The sequence below is a fragment of the Chlorocebus sabaeus genome, chromosome 5, assembly GCF_047675955.1.
Source record: "Chlorocebus sabaeus isolate Y175 chromosome 5, mChlSab1.0.hap1, whole genome shotgun sequence".
Taxonomy (NCBI): Eukaryota; Metazoa; Chordata; class Mammalia; order Primates; family Cercopithecidae; genus Chlorocebus; species Chlorocebus sabaeus.
This window is the reverse complement of record NC_132908.1, coordinates 20,322,545-20,344,857: the sequence shown is the minus strand read 5'-3', so window position 1 is coordinate 20,344,857 and position 22,313 is coordinate 20,322,545. Positions and strand designations below refer to the sequence as shown.

At 41.5% G+C, this 22,313-nt stretch overlaps 1 protein-coding gene across 3 annotated transcripts in view; it reads right to left on the bottom strand.

Moving 5' to 3' along the window:
• METTL9 (methyltransferase 9, His-X-His N1(pi)-histidine) overlaps positions 1–22,313 on the bottom strand; it is a 49,449-nt gene that overhangs the window by 22,437 nt on the left and 4,699 nt on the right. For 2 of the 3 annotated variants that reach the window (XM_007987785.3, XM_007987786.3), the window contains exons 2-4: positions 13,182–13,372; positions 7,941–8,150; positions 885–1,069 (exon numbers count right to left, since the gene is read on the bottom strand). In XM_007987785.3, coding sequence (XP_007985976.1) covers positions 885–1,069; positions 7,941–8,150; positions 13,182–13,372 — 586 coding nt within the window. Of the gene's footprint in view, positions 1–884; positions 1,070–7,940; positions 8,151–13,181; positions 13,373–13,489; positions 13,659–22,313 lie in introns of those variants that run through there. The other variant, XM_007987791.3, reaches the window with a different exon arrangement.

The following is a 22,313-nucleotide window of genomic DNA, read 5'->3' as shown; positions in this document are numbered from 1 at the left end:
TGCAGTGAGCCGAGATCGCGCCATTGCACTCCAGCCAGGGCAACAGAGCAAGGCTCTGTCTCGGAAAAAAAAAAAAAGAAAGAAAGAAAGAAAAAAAAGAAACACTAAAGATTTTTAAATAGTAACTTGTATAATTCATAAAATAAATAATTGTATATTAATGTACATTAACTTATGAAAATGCAGGAGACTTCAAGTCGTAACTTTCAAGATGACCTAAAATGCAAACCACATAAACTAAAACTATAAATTAATGTGGCATTAAGTCAGAATGGCCAGAAGTCACAGTAACTATGAAGTGATATGAAATCAACCCGTTTCTTCTAACATATTCTTCATTCAATATTGCTGAAAAGCAAGACCATGCAATCAAAAAATCAAATGTTACAGAAAGAAATGATACATGCTGCAACACATATGGTCTTCAAAAGAGAAAAAAACAAATAAGAGCATTTATCATTTTTAGAGTCTGGCACAAGAGATGCAAAACACAAAACAAAAACAGCCATGACATTCAGCAAGTATATATGACCAGATTTAAAGGAACTGTTTATTGCTCGATTCAGTTATAAAACTAATAAATAAATGGTTCAAGTTCCATTTAAAACCAGAGATACAGATGCATTTTTGGCTTTCAATCTCAAGCAGTCAGCCCCAGCTAAATATTAATTATTACTACTGCAGGGGGAATGCTAGATCTCTATAAAGTCCACCTTTAGGTGAACATTAACCAAGGTGGTGTTTTACATGGATTAACTGGATTACTTTAAACTGCAGGCTATTATGAGAAATACTAGACAATGTTTAATTGTACACAGCACAAAATCACAAATACCAATAAACAGCTATCCTTGGTAACAGCCAGCCTGACTGACCACACTTACCGTTTTCCACATAGGGATGAAAAGGGAGGACCAGGGCCAGGATGACCCTGCCTCTAGTTGGCTCCAAGACACTTCTGATATCTTTTAACAAAGTCAGGGGCTGATCACAGCGGTCCAGCAAGTTCAGGCAGCTGATGACATCATACTGGAACCCTGTATTCTGCCATTCATTTATACCAAGCACTCTAGAAAAATCAGAAATAACTGTATTAACATAACATCTCTCTAAAGACATCTTTTAAAATAACTGAGATGACAGTAAAGGCTTTAACTTTGTCTTCTAAATTAAGTTCAAAATCTTCTGTTATAATTTATGTTTGCAATAATGACATAGCCAGGGAAGAGAAAAATAGCAATCATGTTTCTTTTTTTTTTTTTTTTTTTTTGAGATGGAGTCTCAACTCTGTTGCCTAGGCTAGAGTACACTGGAGTAATCTCGGCTCATGGTAACCTCCACCTCCCGGGTTCAAGCGATTCTCCTGCCTCCACCTCCTGAGTAGCTGAGATGACGGGCAGGTGCCACCACGCCCAGATAATTTTTGTGTTTTTAGTAGAGACGGGGTTTCACCATGTTGGCTAGGCTGATCTTCAACTCCTAACCTCAAGCGATCCGACTGCCTCAACCTCCCAAAGTGCTGGGATTACAGGCGTGAACCACCATGCCTGGCCCATATTTCTTTAAATTTAACATTTCACCTATTTCCAAATCTCAACACATATGAAATTTTCTTTACAAGAACTAATCATGTTTAGTAAGTATGAAGATGTAACCTGATAAAGTTATGAAACTAAAACATCAAATTCTTGAATATCAGTATAGAACAAGAGTCCTGCTTTCTACCACTCATTGGAACTTAATCAAAAAATATTTCATATAATTAATGCTTTCTACTCCTAGGATCCCTTCTATTCTTAAAAATGGCTTGGGAGTGGTATAAAATAATTTCCATTGATAAACTTATGACCTTTGAGCACATTTCTGTTCCCAGGAAAGACATATTTCATACTTGAGAATCTTCATATCTAAATAACTACACAAAAAAGGGCCAGGCACGGTGGCTCACACCTGTAATCCCAGCACTTTGGGAGCCCAAGGCGGGCGGATCACAAGGTCAGGAGATTGAGACCATCCAGGCCAACATGATGAAACACCGTCTCTACTAAAAATACAAAAATGAGCTGAGTGTGGTGGTGTGTGCCTGTAATCCCAGCTACTCGGGAGGCTGAGGCAGGAGAATCGCTTGAATCAGGGAGGTGGAGGTTGCAGTGAGCCGAGATCACGTCACTGTACTCCAGCATGGGGACAGAGCGAGACTCCATCTCAAAACAAAAAAAAAACCAAAAACTATACAGAAAATATAAAGCCCAGGACATCCTATTAACACTAAGAGCATGGTTTAAAAAAAACACCACTCTCGACCCTCAATCTCTCACTTTCATATACACACACAGAACACAGAGAACATTTTCAGTCCTCTACAATGTTATCTCTAGAAAGGGGGAGTTTTTATATCACGAGTCTTTGTTAGCCACACAATTAGGCAATTTTACAAATTACTTACTCCTGCTTGGTTATACCAATCAGAATGTGGTAGGTAAGACATGTTATGATGGAGACAGGTAAAAAAGGAAACATAAAAAAAGGATCTTTGGTAAACAAGTCTTTAGTAATGTTGAGCAGATACTGTAAGATAGCTCAGAAAATTCTAAAAGTATAATGAGGGCTGTTTTGAAACCCTCATTAGCATAATGATTTTTTTATAGCATTTCTGAATAGCAGAATTTTAAAAACACAAAGCACTTAGTTTCATTTTCTTTTCAATCTATATTTTTGTCAAACTAAAGCCTCTTCCAAATAGCAGCCTAACAAACTTCCAGGGACTAGTCAGATTCCTTACTGGAGCAGGTGTTTCAATGCACTAAATACTGTTTGAAGTAAGTAGGGCATTCTGGCTTCAAAATCACTTTGTTGTACTAAGTCAACTGTAACAGTAATTTTGGAAATTCAATTTAGCTCATTCAAAGAGTTTCCAAACACTTATCAGAAGACTACTTTCAGAACAAAAATGTCATCAATTCCCATTCTAAAAAATGGAAATGAATAAAGAAAGGACTATTTGTATATATTAATGCCTTAGCTAAGCAGCCAATTTAAAGTCATAAATTGTAAAACACAAATTATATATTTGATTTTAAAAAACAAAACAACAAAAAAATCTTATGTCTATCTGCAATGAAGCAGAAGCCAAACATCATCAGCATGTTCCAATTTAAATAATCTCACTAAATCTACCTCAGAATTAGTTTCAGATAGGTAGCCTCTGTGTTGGTAATTTTGGAAGAGGAATATACGCTCATAACAGAAAACGATGACTAACACCAAGACAGTTAAATCTATACCTATAGAAGTTCAAGTGCATCCTTACTTCTGTTTTGTGATTTTTGTTTGAAAACTCACTCAGTTCCACTGATGAAGACAAACTGCTTAGCCCCACTAAAACTGCCTATTAGCCCAGGAATCCTAACAAGTTGTCAGAATTTTCCTCTTTCTAAAACATATTTCTAAACCTAGAATGAGGATATCTATTCAGCGGATTATTATTTTCAAGAAAATGAGTTAATACCTCCAGAAGGATGTAAAATATATTTCTCTTTAGAGAATGATAAAGCAGTCAGGCGTGGTAGCTAACATCTGTAATTCCAGCACTTTGGGAGGGTTGCTTGAGCCCAGGAGTTTGAGACCAGCCTGAGCAACACAACGAGACCCCATCTCTATAAAAAATTAAAAATAGCCAAGGATGGTGGCACATGCCTGTAGTCCTAGCTAAGCTACTTGGGCAGCTGAGGCAGAAGGATGGCTTGAACCAAGAGTTTGAGGTTACAGTGAGCTATGATTGCGTCACTGCACTCCTGCCTGGACGACAAAGCAAGATCCTGTCTCAAAAAAAAGGGCCAGGCACAGTGGCTCACACCTGTAATCCTAGCACTTTGGGAGGCCAAAGCGGGCGGATTACCTGAGCTCAGGATTTCAAGACCAGCTAGGCAACACAGTGAAACCCCATCTCTACTAAAATACAAAAACTTAGCCGGGCGTGGCAGCATGCACCTGTAGTCCCAGCTACTCGGGAGGTTGAAGCAGAAGAATTGCTTGAACCCAGCAGGCAGAGGTCGTACAGTGAGCCGAGATGGTGCCACTGCACTCCATCCTGGGCAACAGGGTGAGATTCCGTCTCCCAAAAAAAAAAAAAAAAAAAAGGAAAAGATGCTTTGCCATCTCAGGTTGGGACAGCTCTAAGGAAATAAGCAATCAGTATTTTGATAAATCCTAAATAAAAAATGAAACACCAACAATATAAAGAAAACGTATTGTCTTACTGTAAAAACCAAAACCACATCTTTTAGTTTTACAATTGAGTTTTCTGGCATAAACAATGACAACTTGGGAAGATAAAGGAAAAACTGGGCCATTTTCTGTTTATTGACCTATTTTTAAAATACAGAAACTTTAACTGGGCACAGTAGCTCACGCCTGTAACCCCAGCACTTTGGGAAGCCAAGGCAGGCGGATTACCTGAGCTCAGGAATTTGAGACCAGCCTGGGCAATACAGTGAAACCTCATCTCTGCTAAAATACAAAAAATTTAGCTGGGTGTGGCAGCGTGCACCTGTAATCACAGCTACTTGGGGAGGCTGAGGCAGGAGAATCACTTGAACCCGGGAGGCAGAGGTTGCAGTGAGCTGAGATCGTGCCACTGCACTCCAGCCTGGGTGACAGAGCGAGACTTCGTCTCGAAAAATTACAGAACCTTTATTTTAAAAGGCATGTTTTGCTCACGCCTATAATATCAGCACTCTGGGAGGCCAAGGGAAGAGGACTGTTTGAGGCCAGGAGTTCAAAACTGGCCTGGTCAACATAGTGAAACTCGTGTCTCCAAACATATGACACACAAACAAAACACACACACACGTGCGCACACACACACACTCTCAAATTAGCCAGATATGGAAGCAGGCACCTGTAGTCCCAGCTACTGAGGAGGCTGAGGTGAGAGGATCACTTGAGCCCAGGAGTTCAAGGCTGCAGTGAGCTATAATCATGCCACCATGCTGTAGCCCAGGTGACAGAGACCCTGTCTCTAAAAATGCACATATTAATTAATAATAAAAAGCCTGTTTTTCATGGCCCAGAAATTGAAGAGAAACAGAAAATAGTTCTAATCTCAAAAGGAAGAAAAAACTGTAAAATTAAGCTGAAAGTCTACCTTGCCATCTTGGATTGGGAGACCTCTAAACTTAGGAAATAAAGATACCACTTCCTCGTTAAAACCTCAAACTGCACCAATAGTTACAAAATTTACCACTTTTGTGAAAAGATTTTCACTTCATACTAACATTATGAAAGGAATGCCAATCAGTATGAATTTCCCATGCAGGTCAAACTGCAGGTTTTTGGCTTATGTGCTGTATACAAGGGAAAAAATTAAACCAAGTATTTTTTATGTGGTAGATACCTTTACATACCATGTACACTCCAGATATATTACTAATTCAAACATCTAAAGTTTCACTGAAAATTCCATTTAGACACTTAGAATAAAAGAAAAAGAAGGCTGGGGTGGTTAATCATCTGAAGATGGGTTTAACACCTTCCTCTTCGACCCACTTCAAAGCATGGATTTTTTAAAGGGGAGGTGGAATCAGATTAGGAATTCAGCCTGACTTAAGCCACTGGTATAACAAAGGTCAAAGCATTCCAAATTTTGAAATGCCAAATTAATTTCTAACTGAAGGAAAACATGTCAATTATTACTATGCAGACCCACCAGAACCTTATCTGAGACAGACTGCTAAAGCTAAGGGGCTTTCCAATCACTCAACTTCCTAATGTCTCTTCCTATAACATCCCTAACAGCAATTCAAACACTGACAGTGATAAGGACTTAAACGGTTCAAGCTAGGAAGACCGATTTCCCTAAGCTGTAACTCAACTTCTAAGGCATAGCTGTGCCTGATTATACCAAAGACTACACCTACTCCTTTCCTTCCATATAAAAATCCCACAGAGTATCTGTTCACAGTAATCTTCCCTTCTCCAGGCTAAAAATTTCCATGTTTTGCAAATGCTCAAACCAGTGCTGCTCCAAAAGCTACACTGATGGTGTCTCTAGGGTTAATCTGCAAAAGTAGAAACATGTGGATAGGAAAGTGAGTGATTACATAATTCTTTCTCCTTTCTCTCTAAGGCTAACCAGACTTCCAAAAATATCACAGAGAAGGAGGCCGACTCCAGCTCTACCTCCCCCATTCTGCACTGCGCCAAGAGACAGAAATCTCCCAATCAATAAATCATACTGAAATAAGAATACCCTTCTTCTGGCTGGGTGCGGTGGCTCATGCCTGTAATCCCAACAAATCTTGGGAGGCCAAGGCAGGCGGATCACGAGGTCAGCAGTTTGAGACCAGCCTGGCCAACATAGTGAAACCCAGTCTCTACTAAAAATACAAAAAAAAATAGCCGAGCATGGTGACATGTGCCTGTAGTCCCAGCTACTTAGCAGGATGAGGCAGGAGAATCACTTGAATCCAGGAGGTGGAGGTTTCAGTGAGCCGAGATCACACCACTGCACTCCGGCTTGGGTAACAGAGTGAGACTTCATCTCAAAAAAAAAAAAATACCCTTCTTCCTAGTCTTTCAAGCTCCAGATGACCTTAAAACCAAAATTAACACTGACGACTATATGTTAAAAGCAAAACAAAACAGAAAATAGCAAGTATTGTTAAAGAGTGGAGAAACTGGAACCCTTGTACTACATTGCTGGTAGGAATGTAAAATGGTGCGGCAGCAATGCAAAAGTATTGCAATTCCTCAAAAAATTAAACCCAGACTCAGCCGTGTGATCCAGCAACTCCACTTCTGGGTCTATACCCAAAAGAAGAAAAAGTAGGGGCTCAAGTAGGTATCTGTACACCCATGTTCATAGCAGCATTATTCACAACAGCCAAATGGCAGAAACAACCCAAGTATCCACTGACAGATAAATGGGTAAACAAAATGTGGTACATGCATACAATGAACTATTACTCATCCTTAAAAAAAAATTTGGGCCAGATGCGGTGGCTCACACCTGTAATCCCAGCACTCTGGATTACTTGAGGTCAGGAGTTCGAAACCAGTCTGGCCAAGTAGTGAAACACTATCCCTACTAAAACTACAAAAAAAATTAGCCGGGCATGGTGGCATACGCCTGTAATCCCAGCTACTTGGGAGGCTGAAGCAGGAGAATTGCTTGAACCTGGGAGGTAGAGGTTGCAGTGAGCCGAGATCACGCCACTGCACTCCAGCCTGGGCAACAAGAACGAAACTCCGTCTCAAAAAAAAAAAGAAAGAAAGAAAGAAAATTTTGGCCCATGGTACAACATGAGTAAACCTTGAGTAAACCTTGAAGACATTATGCTACATGAAATAAGCCAGTCGCAAGGAGCTAATGTATATAATTCCTCTTATACGAGGTACCCAGAATAGTCAAATTCATCGACAAAGTAGAATGGTGGTTGTCAGGGGTTAGGAGGAGGGAAAAATGGGGAGTTACTGTTTATTGGGTACAGAGTTTCCATTTTGGAAGATAAAAAATTCTGGAGATGAATAGTGGTGATGATTGTACAACAATGTAAATGTACCTAATACCACTGAACTGTACACTTAAAAATAGTTAAAATAGTAAATTCTATGCTATGTATATTTTAACACTACTTAAAAAAATTTTTTTTTGAGAATGCCAGATTCTTATTAGGGAAGAAGTCCCTTCTTCTGATCTGCCTTTTCCAAGCTATCTCTCGCTAGTCCTTTTCTTCCCTATAGTGCCAACCCCTCTGCTCCAGGAAAATACTGCCACCAGAAGATTATTTCTCTACACTTCCAGCTACTTATGTATTAAATGATTTTTTTAAATTCCTAATCATGGAAGATCATTTTTGATTCGTATCCTTTAAATAATATACTTTCAAGAAGAAAGGAATCTAAAACCAAAAAATATATCCCATGTCTAAAACTTATACCTGTATTTCTTTTTCTGAAGTTGCCATATCATAGTTTCAGAAAGCTCAGTGGCATAGATTTCTTCAAAATGAGGGCTCATGATTTTTGTGACTTCTCCATCTCCAGCACCTAAATCAAGAAGTCTGTGGGTTTTCCAGTCTGGATTAATTTTAAGCAGTCTCTGAAATTGATCTGGTGAAAACACAAACATTGAGCCTCTTCCTAGCAACCTGAAAAAAAAAAAAAGGACAAAAATCGAAGTGTCTATGCAAATTAACCACCCCTCACCATACACATACAAAGTGAATATAGTGACTCAGCACCAACAACCATAATCACTTATTACATGGTTAAGTTTTTTTTTTTTTTTTTAGACAATGTCTCACTCTGTTGCTCAGGCTGGAGTGCAGTGGCACGATCTCGGCTCACTGCAACCTTCGCCTCCTGGGTTCAAGCAATTCTCCTGTCCCAGCCTCCCAAGTAGCTGGGATTACAAGCGTGCACCACCACACCTGGCTTATTTTTTGTATTTTTAGTGGAGACGGGGTTTCACCATGTCGGCCAGGCTGGTCTCGAACTCCTGACCTCAAGTGACCAACCCGCCTCAGCCTCCCAAAGTGCTGGGATTACAGGCATAGGCCACTGCGCCTGGCCTTTTTTTTTTTTTTTTTTTTCCTGAAACAGAGTCTCACCGTGTCGCCCAGGCTGGAGTGCAGTGGCGCGATCTCTGCTCACTGCAAGCTCTGCCTCCTGGGTTCATGCCATTCTCCTGCCTCAGCCTCCCAAGTAGCTGGGACTACAGGCGCACGCCACCACATCTGGCTAATTTTTTGTATTTTTAGGACAGACCAGGTTTCACCGTGTTAGCCAGGATAGTCTCCATCTCCTGACCTCGTGATCCACCCGCCTCAGCCTCCTAAAGTGCTGGGATTACAGACATGAACCACCGCGCCCGGCCAAGATATTATCTTTTGTATCATTTCTATGATTAGAAGACAAAGTTAATAAAATAAGAAAATGCCTCCAGATACCATTTGTCTTTGGAGTTGCAAATAATGTCCCAAAAAAGCATGGGAAGAGGGAAATAAAAGGTGGAAAGGGGAACGGATGACAGGGGAAGGAAGAAGAAATAAGAGATGAATGTGAAGAACTTAAGTCAAAATAGGAAGGAAAAGTGGAAGGAGTAACAGAAAACATGTTTATCAGTTGAAAAAGATGACATGCTAACACAGCTAGACCACAGTAGCAGAGAAACCAAATAGGAAAAAAAAGTGATTTCGAATATGGAATTAAACCATGGATCAGGAAAAGAAGAGCTTTAGTATGATAGATTTTTAAGAGACACTAGAGAAAAGAGGGAAAAGAGTGGTCCTTGTGATGTCGGTTAATATGCATTAAAGTAGATTCATACTTATGTCAGTTTATATGGTTTCAACTGTCTGGGTCCTATTATTTCTAAAGGTCCTAGAAAACACTCAAAACCATAGTAATGCCATCGAAAAAAGAGACTGAGGGGAGTTTAAATGGAGATCGAAGAAAACCCTCAGAAAAGCAACTCTAGGTCCAGCCAAGTCTCATGGATGCATCACCCTGGGAAATAAAATGCACTCCCTATTTTTGGACTTGTTTTCTAGCTCTGAAATTCTAGTTTATCTAGGGCAGGGATTCTCAACCCTCCATTAAGCAGCAGAACCCTTTCTTTAAATGAAGTGGAACTCACAGACAATATAAGATCCTAAGAGAGCAGCTGCTGTTCGAATGAGGTTGGGAGCCCAGGAGCTGTGGTCAGCCCACTTCTAGGCCTTTCTCTGCAGCCTGAAGCAGTTCCTGAGGCACTTCCTCCTCAGACTCTGGAAAACAGTCTGGGGACCACTGGTCTAGGAAGTGGCAGGCAAACCTGTTCTGTACTGCTGCTCTCTGGAAACAATCATAAGTTACATAATGTTTGCTGCTATACAGTGACTGGAAAGATGCATGCAACATGGTGCCCAATGTAAGACCAGTTTTAGGAAGAAATACAAATAATGGAGTTCATGTAACAAAGTCCCCCTTCCTTTTTCGATTATGGCCATAGGAAAGTTTAACTAAGTTTACAGTAAATCTTCTGCCCCACAGAAATGCTAGAAAATTGGAGACAGAAAGACCTCAGAGACCACTAAACGTGTGCTACCAACTACAACTGCTTACTAAAGACAATCATGTCTCATAAAAGACAAGTTGCTTTAATCCTCAATTGTTCATATATTACAGTAAGAAAATAGCAAATCTGAACTTGCTGAAGTAGTTATACAAAATTTAACACAGAAACCAGAGTCACAGCAGAAAGAGGCTACTGGCAGCATGGCTGAGGGGAGGTGAGTTTCACTCAAATACTGATGCTGACTTGCCACAAGACCAAAAGTAAGTCACAAAATAGTCATTTTGCTTAAATTTTCCCAGAGCATGCTTCCCAAGCCATCTCCTTGGGATGTGAGGAATCTTGACATGATAATTATAAAATTCTAGAACTAGAGGTCACCTGAGCTCAGAGCTCACAAGTTCATCTGACTGGTCTACATTTAAAGGCACCAGAGGCTGGGCATGGTGGCTCACGTCTGTAATCCCAGCATTTTGGGAGGCCAACGTGGGAGGATCTCTTGAACCCAGGAGTTTGAGACCAGCCTGGGCAACATGGTGAAACCCCGTCTCTACAAAAAATACAAAAATTAGCCAGGCACAGTGGCATGAGCCTCTAGTCCCAGCTACCTGGAAGACTGAGGCAGGAGGATTGCTTGAGCCTGAGGAGGTCAAGACTGCAGTGAGCCATGACTGTGCCACTGCACTCCAGCCTAGGCAATAGAGTGAGACCCTGTCTCCAAAAAAAAAAAAAAAGAAAGAAGGCACTAGAGAGAGAGGGGAAGGACTGTCCTATTTCCAAAGAACATGAGCAACAGGGGCTCTACAAAAAGATTAACACTGTCAAAAAATAAATCAAAATCCATCAAGCCCAGTGTTTATCAACCAGGATGGATTTTGCCCTCTAGGGGGCAATGGGAGTAGACAGGAGAGTTTCCAGTAATCACAAGGACCTGGGGGTACTACTGCCATTCAGTGGGCAAGGCCAGAAAAGTTAAGACTTCCTGCAGTGTGGGGGGCAGTCTCGCACAATGAAGAACAGTCTCACCTAAAATACCGAGCCCAGTACAAAGCTTCCCATAAACACAAACCGTGAAGAGATATGACCCCCTAATTTGGGTTTAACTTTAGTGTTTAATAACCATCCTAGGTTCTCTGGTCACAATCTAAGTTCTCTCTAGACTTAAGAGTCTATGAAGAGGTGTGCCTCTTCCTTATAAAATAAACTCTGGAACATCTATTAAGTCTTTCCTTACTTAGCCTTCTCCTTTCCAGCATAAAGGAAGTTTGGTAAGTATCTTAAAGTAATTCCAGACAATACCACCGTAATGATTTCTGTGAGAGATGGCCACCTGTAGTAATAATCTCCCACTGCCATGGCTGGAAAGTATTGATGGGCCCTAAATTTAATTTTTAGTTGAGAATAGGACACCAGGCAAGAAGGATTGAAAGCAGGGTAGGTTTCAGAAGAAAAAAGCAGAAGAGTTTTAAGTAAGGGAAGCCAAAGGGGTTTACTAACTGTATTGCCTCTTTGATCAAACTGTGAAATTCTAGAGCAGGGAATTTTAACCAGAGTCTTATGGGTAGAGGAAAGGGGAAATAAAAGTTTGAAACCCCCAAAATCATACATAAAATGTTGAATGTAAGCACTTTTTGAAGAGAGGATTCCTACCTTTTATCACTTTCAAAGAGCTACAGGACTCCAGAAAGGATAAGAATCTCTGCTACAGTGACTCATCAGAATTCCAGAGGAAGAATAAATGGTATAGAACAGAAATTCGATATAACCAATTTAAGGAACAAAATGTCAGACCAAGTTGTATCAACTCAACTACCCATATAAAAATAACAACTGCTTGCCAAAGCAAACGTATGGCAATTTCACATAAACAATGAAGAAAATCAACTGAGAAATCTTGAGAAATGGCTTGCAGTGTCTAAAAACATATTTAAGGACCAGATGATACACTGGGGATCCAGACAGTCAGTAGAAACTGGCTCCAAACCTCAGGGGAAAAGAAAAGTGGGCTCAACCAGTGGTCTGAGTGGTCCAACGAGGCTTTTTAAGCATTGAGCCTATTGCTTTTCTCTTTGGCATTTTAGAGTCTAGGTCCTTAGGAATGCCTGAAAATATGGCCAAGAAAGGACTGGAAAATCAAAACGAAACAAAAAACTCGTAGAGCTTTTTCTATGGATATATATGAGGGAACCACTCTGGGGACAGAGAATTCCACAATAAGTTTATAAAATTCTGGTGAACCTAGACATTATTTAAGAACAGACGCAGGACTCTTCACTCAAAATAAGCCATCATCCATTGTTGGACTAATTAGATCTCCCAAAAACAATTTGCTACTTCGAAGTATGTTTAAGGCAAAGATCTTTACTTTTCAGCCTAAGGGTGTAAAGCCCTCAGCTTCAGGGCTTGGTTCCGGGAGTCTTACTACTTTGTGGTCCAGAACCAGCAGCATTCAGCATCACTGGCATCGTCTTAAGAGCTTGTTAAAAATGCAGACTCACCAGGTGCAGTGGGTCCTACCCATAATCCCAGCACTTTGGGAGGCAGAGGTGGATAGATCACTTAAGGTCAGTTAGAGACCAGCTTGGCCAACACGGTGAAACCTCATCTCTACTAAAAATACAAAAATTAGCCAGGTGTGGTGGTGCACACCTGTAATCCCAGCTACTTGGGAGGCTGAGGCACGAGAATCGCTTAAACCCAGGAGGCGGAGGCTGCAGTGAGCCCAGATCATGCCACTGCACTCCAGTCAGGGCAACAGAGCAGGACTGTGTCAAAAAAAAAAAAAAAAGCAGACTCTCAGGCCTAGCCCCTGACCTACGAACTCATAATCTGCATTTTAACAAGATCCCCTGGTGATTCCTACAAGTACATCAAAGCCAAGAAGCACTACCCTAAGTAACTCCCGCTATGAATACACATACTAATGAGGCTGTCATGGTATGGTGAATTTAAAGGGCAGAATCACAGAAAGATAAAACGATGGACTAACTGCCAAGGTTCTGACTAGTAGAAGTATTGTAGCTCAGGTAGTCAACATGCTGAACAAGATAACTTTTCTTTTTCTGTTTTTCCTTTTGTAAACCTAAGGATAAAGAAAAAAAATAAATGTCCAAGATTCACTTACCCATTGATAGATGTTCTAGACATAAACAGGCTAAAAACAGATGACACAAAAGAATGATATAATTGGATAAATAGCCAGCCCGATTTCTCAATGCTGTTGTTTAAGAAGATCTGTGTTCCTTGATCAAGGTAACTCTGAACAAAGACAGCCTGGAGTGATTCGCATAATTTCTCTCTGTTGCACACATACCACTATAAAAAAAAAAGAAGAACAAAAATTAAAACACATAACCAAAGTGTCACCTAAGAAATCCAAAAACAAAAAACCAGAAGACTAAATTAAATCTAAGATTTCCAAATATTACCTACCATCTCATGATACTCCGAGAACAATCATTTCTTATACTCATATAACCTATAAAATATAAAGCACTTCTTCAGACATGACTTCTCATTTCATTTTCTTACAGCCCTCAAGGTAAGTAGAGTGGGTGAGGGAAGGGTGGAGAGGCTCTTGGGTCATTCAGCTTAGTAGGCAGCAGAACAAGACCATAGCTCAGGCACTCGGACTCCCAGTCCAGTGCTTCAGTCACTGTATCACTGAGATTTAGAAAGCTCTGCTGGCCTCTCTTTCACTGAGATTCAACATGAGAAGGCAAACAGCTGGCAGTATCCTTGCTTTTAGATAAGAAAACAGTCACATTATCCAATGCCTTAACTCAAAACCACCAAACAAACCCAAATAGCAAAGTAAGCAACAGAATTTAACACTCCAGTGACCAGATTAAGTTGCCTTTCTTCTTGTGGGCTATTTAAAAGAGATCTTTAGAAATCTTGAGGTGTGCTTTACAAATAGGTCATATGACATTCCTACAGAGGCAACATGTGCTCAAGAAAGATTAAGAAGTTACTTAAGGTCATACTGCAATCAATGAGAAGACCAAGTAGTAACATGCTAAGACCCAGATTTCCAGGAATTGGCTCTACCCAGAATCCACATTCTAGAACAAAATTCAAGAGCTTCACCTACAGATGAAATTTATAATCTTTCATAATAAATGAGTTAGCATACCAGAGAGGTGGGGAAGCAGACTGTGTATCAGCTTTAGTGTCAGCCCCCAATCAAGTCCCGGCTCTGCCCTTCCTATGTGAGCTCAGACAAATCACTTAATTTCTGAGCCTCCATTCATTTGTAGACTGGAGACATCACTGGTGTCTATCTATCCTGGTAGGGTACTACAAGGATTAAATAAGATAATGTAGGCAAGTCCTCAACATAACACAAAGCACATAGTGAGAATCCTACAGTAATAATAGCAATGAGATTCCTCTAACATGGCCTGAGAAATAAGAGTAAGCCCCTTAGGTACAGTGATGAAACTACTAAGTATATCAGTTACTATTAACCCATTATCTGTCATGAAACACAAATTTTTCCCAGTCAGTCAACCGGCCAAGAGTAATTTGCTTCCCCCTGACAAATATGACCTTTTATCAGCGGTAGACGTCCCATAAGCACTTGCACAATTGGTGGACCAGCTTTACAGTCATCTTAAGCTTACTAAATGTTCAGTGAAATCTTAAGTAACATTCCCGATGCTAACATTAAAAGGAACTAGTTACAAATCAACACAAACAGACACATTAAATTTCAGAGATTAATCATTTTACAAACTCTGTTCCCTAAACTGGGTAAACCAAGCCTTTCCAGTTGTGGACTGATTTGTGCTAATTTGCCATTTCATCACAGTTATCAAAACTGCTTGGACTTCATATATAAAACTATCTTTATTTTTCCTACTCTATATGACAAGCTATGAAGCTTTTTACATTCACTGCCTACATTTTTTTCCCTCGGTCTGAAAATGTTCTCGCTTAATGATTTTCTAATTCTTAATACTTATTGTGCCTGAAGTTATGCTCCAGTGCAGGTCATAAACCGTTTTTTATTATACTCATGACCTCCTGGTGCACGTTCTGAACTCTGTAATATGGAGGCCACTCTGACTTTTATTTATTTTTTATTCTCTGAAATGGCTAATCAAGATGAAAGCCATCACCTTGATAATAGGCAATCAGGTGCATTCTATTAATGTGGATGAGAAGTCATTCAAGTGAAACAGAGGAGCTAAGAATTCCTTGGCATCCACTTGTAAATGGACTAGAACAACAATAGATTCTGACTTCCAGAACCAAGCAGGAACTGGCACCATTAACTGCAAATAGTGCTTTCAAGCACCAAGAGGAAAACTCAAGTTTTTAATAGCATTTTTCTCAATTCATCAACATTAACACGTGTGGTTGAACCTTTACTGTCACACAGGTCTTTCAGGAAAGAAACTGCCTACTGAACAGAATGTGCTACAGAACAAAAACAGAGCAAAGCTCTTCTCTGTGAAAAGAAAGGTGAAACGTATGTCCTTTCTGACCATTTGCATGACACAAATGTCGATTTCACAGCAGCATTGCCAGAAAGTGAAAACAAGTCAAATGTCCATCAAATAGTGGATAAACAAGATGTGATAATAGATTCATATAAAATAATAGCATATTCTGCCATACAAAGGAATGAAGCACTACTTCACGCTCCAACATGGATGAACCTTGACAACATTATGCTAAGTGAAATAAGTCAGTCCACAAAAGACTGCATACCGTATAATTCCACTTCTGTGAAATGTCTTGAATATGCAAATTCAGAGATAGAAAGTAGATGGCAGATTGTGGCTGCCAGGGGCTGGGGAGCTGGGACAATGTGGAGTGGCTGCTAATGGACATGAGGTTTCTTTCTGGGGTGATGAAATGTTCCAAAATAAATACTGGTGATGGCTGCAGAATACGGTGATTATACTAAAAATTAATGGATTGCACTCTTTAAAAGGATAACTTTCATGGTATGTGAATTATATCCTAATAAAACTGTTTTTTTAACACACACACACACCCCTCCCTAAATATGTAGGTGGCAGTTAGATCTTCCAGAAATTAAAAGTGGCCTGAAAACGTAAGTAACCTAGCAAACCTCTTAAAATACAAATTTTAAATGCAAATCTGATCACATCACTACCCTGCTTAACAGGAACCTTACGATAACATTCAAAATGCTTATGGCTTACAAGGCCCTACACAATTTTTGTTCATTCTGTATCACCAGCCTCACCTCATGACATTCCCTACCAAACCATGACCCCTGGACCCTCACTCCATCACACTGCTCCACCCCTTCGTTCTTTTTTCTGGAAGGCCCCTTTCCCGTGGCTGTCTCACATGGTATTTGCTCTGCCCCCCACAATTCCCACCACCTAATCCACTCTCTCTTCACCTGGTTCGTTCAACTTCAGCCTAAATATTTCCTAGGTATATTTTCCTTCAAAAAGAAAATATACCTAGGAAAGGCTAGGCTAGGTCCCCTGTTCTAATACCCTTTCATGCATCCCATTTGTCCCTTCGGTAATATTTACAATCTCTGGATTGAATAATTGTAGACAATTGCCTGTTCAGTGCCTATCTTCCTAGGTAGACTGAGAGCTTCATAAAGGCAGAGAAAATGAATGGCTTCAGTGCCTGGCACAGATACAGACAAACAATAAGTGTTCATCTACAGGCAGTCTAAACAGATAGAATTTGGAGTTTCTAACAAAATCCTAGAGGAAACATAAGGATAACCACAGAGACCGCTGCCATGGGGTTTCTGTCAATTTCTGAAACTCTGCAAGGCTTTGCTTAAACCTAATTTTGCAAACAGTGGTTAAAGCTACCCACTCACCACAAAATTACATTACCACAAGCAAAGAAGCAAGCGATGAAGGAAGACACCAACTGAGCACCTATCATGCACCAGGCACCAAGCCAAGTGCTTTACATTTCATTTACCACCTTGCAACTTCTGAACAAATGGGAAGCCTAGGGTCTCTAAGCAGCTCCAGCTGATTCAAGCTCCTGCTCCAGGTACGCGTCGTTTTATAAGCGTTTCTTTCAAAGAAGCTTCTCTTTGCTTAACTCTACCCAGTGTGTCTGCTAAAGAAAAGAAAGCAGGACTATCCTGCCAATTAAACAGAACCAGATGTGTGTAGAGAAAAGATAACCTGGTCTAGATAGTAACGGAAGTCCTGTAAGCCAGGGTTTCTCACCCTTCACACTACTGACATTTGGAGCTGAATGATCCTCTGTTTCACGGGCTGGCCTGCACATTGTAGGATGTTTAGCAGCATTCCTAGCACTTACCCATCAGGTTCCAGTAGCACTACCCCAAGGGACAGCCCAAAATGTCCCAGGCATTGCCAAATGTCCCCGGGAGGCAAAACCGACCCTGCTTGAGAACCCATACATGGACTTACCCACAAAATGTCACTGTACTGACTCTCCAGTAACGTTTCCCACTATCCCAGCTTAACTACGGTCTAGGGACTCCAGCTGACTGAATTAAAAGATGGACTCACTCACCTCAGGGATCCTACATTCCAGAGTGAAAATAAAATCAGAAACCAAGGGAAACAAGTAATGTGACTATGATCTTGAAGAGGAGCTTCAGAGCCTTAAAGGAGCAGTCACCTTGCCCTTAAGGTGAAATACCAAGGAGAGAGAAAATCTGCAGGAACCCCTGTAACCCAATGGGCAGGCCTCCTGGTTTCGCCTCTCTCCAGCAACTCAGCTTAGATAGAAAGCTATGCTGAGCTCACAGCACTGGGTGGCTTGTCTGTAGGCTCCCGTGTACTTTCAAGCAGGTGAGTTCTTTGTTTTTGTTTGTTTGTTTTTGAGATGGAGTCTCCCTCTGTCACCCAGGCTGGAGTGCAGTGGTGCGATCTTGGCTCACTGCAACCTCTGCCTCCTGGGTTCAAGCGATTCTCTCACCTCAGCCTCTCAAGCAGCTGTGATTACAGGCACCCACCACCCCACCAGGCTAATTTTTGTATTTTTAGTAGAGACGGGATTTCACCATGTTGGCCAGGCTGGTCTCAATCGCCTGACCTCAGGTGATCCACCTGCCTGGGCCTCGCAAAGTGCTGGGATTACAGGTGTGAGCCGCCGCGCCCAGCCGCAGGTGAGTTCTTTGAATGTGTGCTCCTCAAAGACTACAGAAACAAAGGTGCACAGGCAAGAACAAAGTACTATGCTCGTTAAATTCACACACTGACAGGACTACGTGCCCGCCCTACTGTGAGGCTGGACTCCTTGGCTGGAGCCTATCATATCTGAAAAAGCATCTTATTAGCATCTACCTTTAAAGCTCACTCAAATGTAGTTCGATCTAAATAAACAAGGGAATCTTTTAAATGACAAACTCTAATCAAATGAGAATGATTACATTCAGCCATCTGCTGATGCCAAGTACAGAACAGGATGTGATAACTAAACATAACATCTAAAAATTACAGTAAATAGCAATATTCTCCCTACTGGCAACACAACTGCAAAGACACTAATAATTGGCCAGGTAGTAAACAGCCAAATCAGGTGGCTGCCAGGCGTTCTGAATGCATGTCTGACAGTATTCGCCAAAGTGATTAAATATTAGGTCATATTGTGTTAAAAATCTCCTGGCTGGCTACGGTGGCTCACACCTGTAATCCCAGCACTTTGGAGGCCAAGGTGGGCAGATCACTTGAGGTCAAGAGATCAAGACCAGCCTGGCCAACATGGTGAAACCCTGTCTCTACTAAAAATACAAAAATTAGCCAGGTGTGGCGGCAGGCACCTGTAATCCCAGCTACTAGGGAGGTTGAGGCAAAAGAATCACTTGAACCCGGGAGATGGAGGTGGTAGTGAGCCCAGATTGTGCCACTGCACTCCATTCCAGGTGACAGAGCAAGACTCTGTCTCAAAAACAAAAATTTTTTTTCATTAAGCCCATGAACTCCTCCTAACATTTATATAACCTTGGTTGATGAATCACTCGTTCAAAGCAGGAATGCAATTTTCCTATAAAATTATATTTGCTGCCGGGCGCGGTGGCTCAAGCCTGTAATCCCAGCACTTTGGGAGGCCGAGACGGGCGGATCACGAGCTCAGGAGATCGAGACCATCCTGGCTAACACAGTGAAACCCCGTCTCTACTAAAAAAAAAAAATACAAAAAACTAGCCGGGCGAGGTGGCGGGCGCCTGTAGTCCCAGCTACTCGGGAGGCTGAGGCAGGAGAATGGCATAAATCTGGGAGGCGGAACTTGCAGTGAGCTGAGATCTGGCCACTGCACTCCAGCCTGGGCCACAGAGCGAGACTCCGCCTCAAAAAAAAAAAAAAAAAAAAAAAATTATATTTGCTAATCAGACCAAAGAATATGGTTAAAAGTTTTTCTGAAATTATTTTTGGAGTTTATCAACTAATCAAACGTGATATATAACATATCCAAAATACAACATTCCCAAAATACAAAGGATTTAAGCACACTAGCAGAGTCAGAAAGTCATTTTAAAAACTGACTGATTTTAAATAATGTGGTATAATAAAATATACATATTTGGTCTTTGTCCCAGGTTCCTGATAGAGTTCCTAAAACCCTTGGAGAATCTCAGGATGATAAGGATATCTTTTGTATGCTAACCAGATGACTCCTGATAGGGGTGGGAGACCCAGATAGCTTCAGGATGGGGACCAGGCTGTGGGTCCAAGGTTCAAACTTTCAGCCCCACCTTCCAATCTCTAAGAATGGGAAAGGAGTTGAAGACTGAGTCCAATATGCCTATGTAATGACACCCCTAAACTACGGGGTCCTGGCAGTTTTGGGGTTGCTGAATACATTGATATGATGGTTGGGTGGCTCATCGGAGGAAAGAGAAACTCTACACCACCTCCTACACCTCACCCTATGCACCTCTTCCACTTGGCCGTTCCCCGATTGTATCCTTTGTAATAAACCAGTAAACCTAGGTGGGTTTTTTAAATTATTATTTTGAGACGGAGTCTCGCTCTGTCGCTCAGGCTGGAGTGCAGCGGCACGATCTCAGCTCACTGCGACCTCCGCCTCCAGGGTTCAAGCAATTCTCCTGCCTCAGCCTCCCCAGTAGCTGGGACTACAGGCGCCTGCCACTACGCCCAGCTAATTTTTTGTATTTTTAGTAGAGATCAGGTTTCACTGTGTTAGCCAGGATGGTCTTGATCTCCTGACCTCGCGATCTACCCACCTCAGCCTCCTGAAGTGCTGAGATTACAGGCATGAGCCACCGCACCCAGCTAATTTTCTGTATTTTTAGTAGACACCAGGTTTCACCATGTTAGCCAGGATGGTCTTGATCTCCTGACCTTGTGATCCACCCACCTCAGCCTCCCGAAGTGCTGGGATTACAGGCGTGAGCCATTGCACCCCTAAGTATTTTCCTAAATTCTATGAGTAATTCTGTTATAGGAAATTATGGGGTGGGGTGGGGTAGGGTGAAGGTAGAGTTGTGGGAACTCCCAAATTTGCAGTCAAGTTAGACAAAAGCACTGGTAGCCTGGGGACCCAGAACTTGCAGCTGGCCTCTGAAGCGAGGGCAGTCTTGTGGGACTGAGCCCTTAACTCTGTAAAGTGTGACCCTAACTCCAGGTAGTTAGTGTCAGAACAGGATTGAACAATTAAACACCCACTTGGTGATGGAAAAATAGAGAATGGCTGATGTCAGGAAAAAAAGACAACACATGTAAGAATCTTTTTTCAACTTTAAGCCTTACAAAAAGCATGCACAAACCAGATAAAGGCCAGAACTTCAAGCAGCTGTCCTATTCTCATCTAATTCACAAACTGCAAAATCTTCAACTAGCATTGTGCACACAGCTACCTAACTTCAGTGTCCACACAGAGTCCTCAACAGAATGAGGGCAGTTTCCTATTCAGAAGGTAAGCCTAGGCCAGGAGCAGTGGCTCACACCTGTAATCCCAGCACTTTGGGAGACTGAGGCAGGAGGACTGCTTGAGGCCAGGAGTTTGAGAGCAGCCTGAACAACATGGCAAGACCCTGTCTCTACAAAAAATTTAGAAGCTACTCAGGAGACCAAGGCAGGAGGATCTACTGAGGCCAGCAGTTTGAGGCTGCAGTGAGCTATGATCGGGCCACTGCATTCCAGCCTGGGTGACAGAGCCAGAACCTGTTTCTAAAAAACAACAACAAAAAAATGAAGGCAAGCCTATTTTTACCACCCCACAGACAACACAAGGTTTACTAGGAGGGGCATCATAAAGCAGGAGAAAATGTGTTGCCTTGAAACCAGACAAAGCTAGGTGCAAAGCCCAACTCTATCATCCATTAACTCTGCGATATTGAGCAAGTCTCTTATCTCTCTCAGCCTCACTCTTCCGTATGTAAAGTGTGGATGATACCACCAACCTCCAAGAGTTCTATGAGGACCAGGGGGGATAACATATTTGAAGTGCCTGGCACACAATAGAAGGCCAGTAACTGTTCATATTTCCTTCCCCTTTCTCTCCAAGGCAAGGGCTGGTCAGAGGAGAAGTGCAGTTCAAGGGAATGCCCAAAAACCACACTGTAAGTCTGGGCATCCAGCCACTCTCAAAAGAAATGGGTAATCAAAGACCCAAGGCATTCAGTGCTACCAAAAACAATCAGAAAAGCTCCACTGCTCAGGGTCTATGAACACAGAATCTTTTCTGAGTTGGCCAGACCAACTCCATCAACAGACCTTGACAGCAAAGGATTCCAAATTCACATTCTAAGATTTTACAATGCAATCAACTCAGTCCAGACATTTCACCATAGACACCTTGCATTTAAGCACAGCACAGGAGTAAATATTCAGACCATTCACCATTTTCCCACAAACAATATAAACCCAACTCATAACCTGTTTCTGTGAGATTTCAATGTGTAGAGTGACAGGCACCCTCATATCCATGAGGGGAATCAATTAAAACAGATTAAATTGCTTCAGCTTTGATTTAATAACAAATTACTGACAATCCTCATCCCAAATACTAAGTACTCACTCCCTGTAGGACAGGATAATCCTAAACTTTTAACAAAGCTTCAGAGGGTCTACACAACAGAGCTTTTTACTGGACGCCATTAGGGTCTTCTAGGGCACCTCCAAAGAGAAACATAAAGACTCCTGGTATATCCAGCACAAGAAAGAGATCCTAACATTCTGTGAAATTGAAGCAAACACTTGTTGGGGTTTCAACACAGATTATGAGGAAGGAAAGAAATCCTTTCCGAAGTCTCTTTGGTATTCAGCTGCAAAGGCCTCCAGACTCTCGAAGGCAG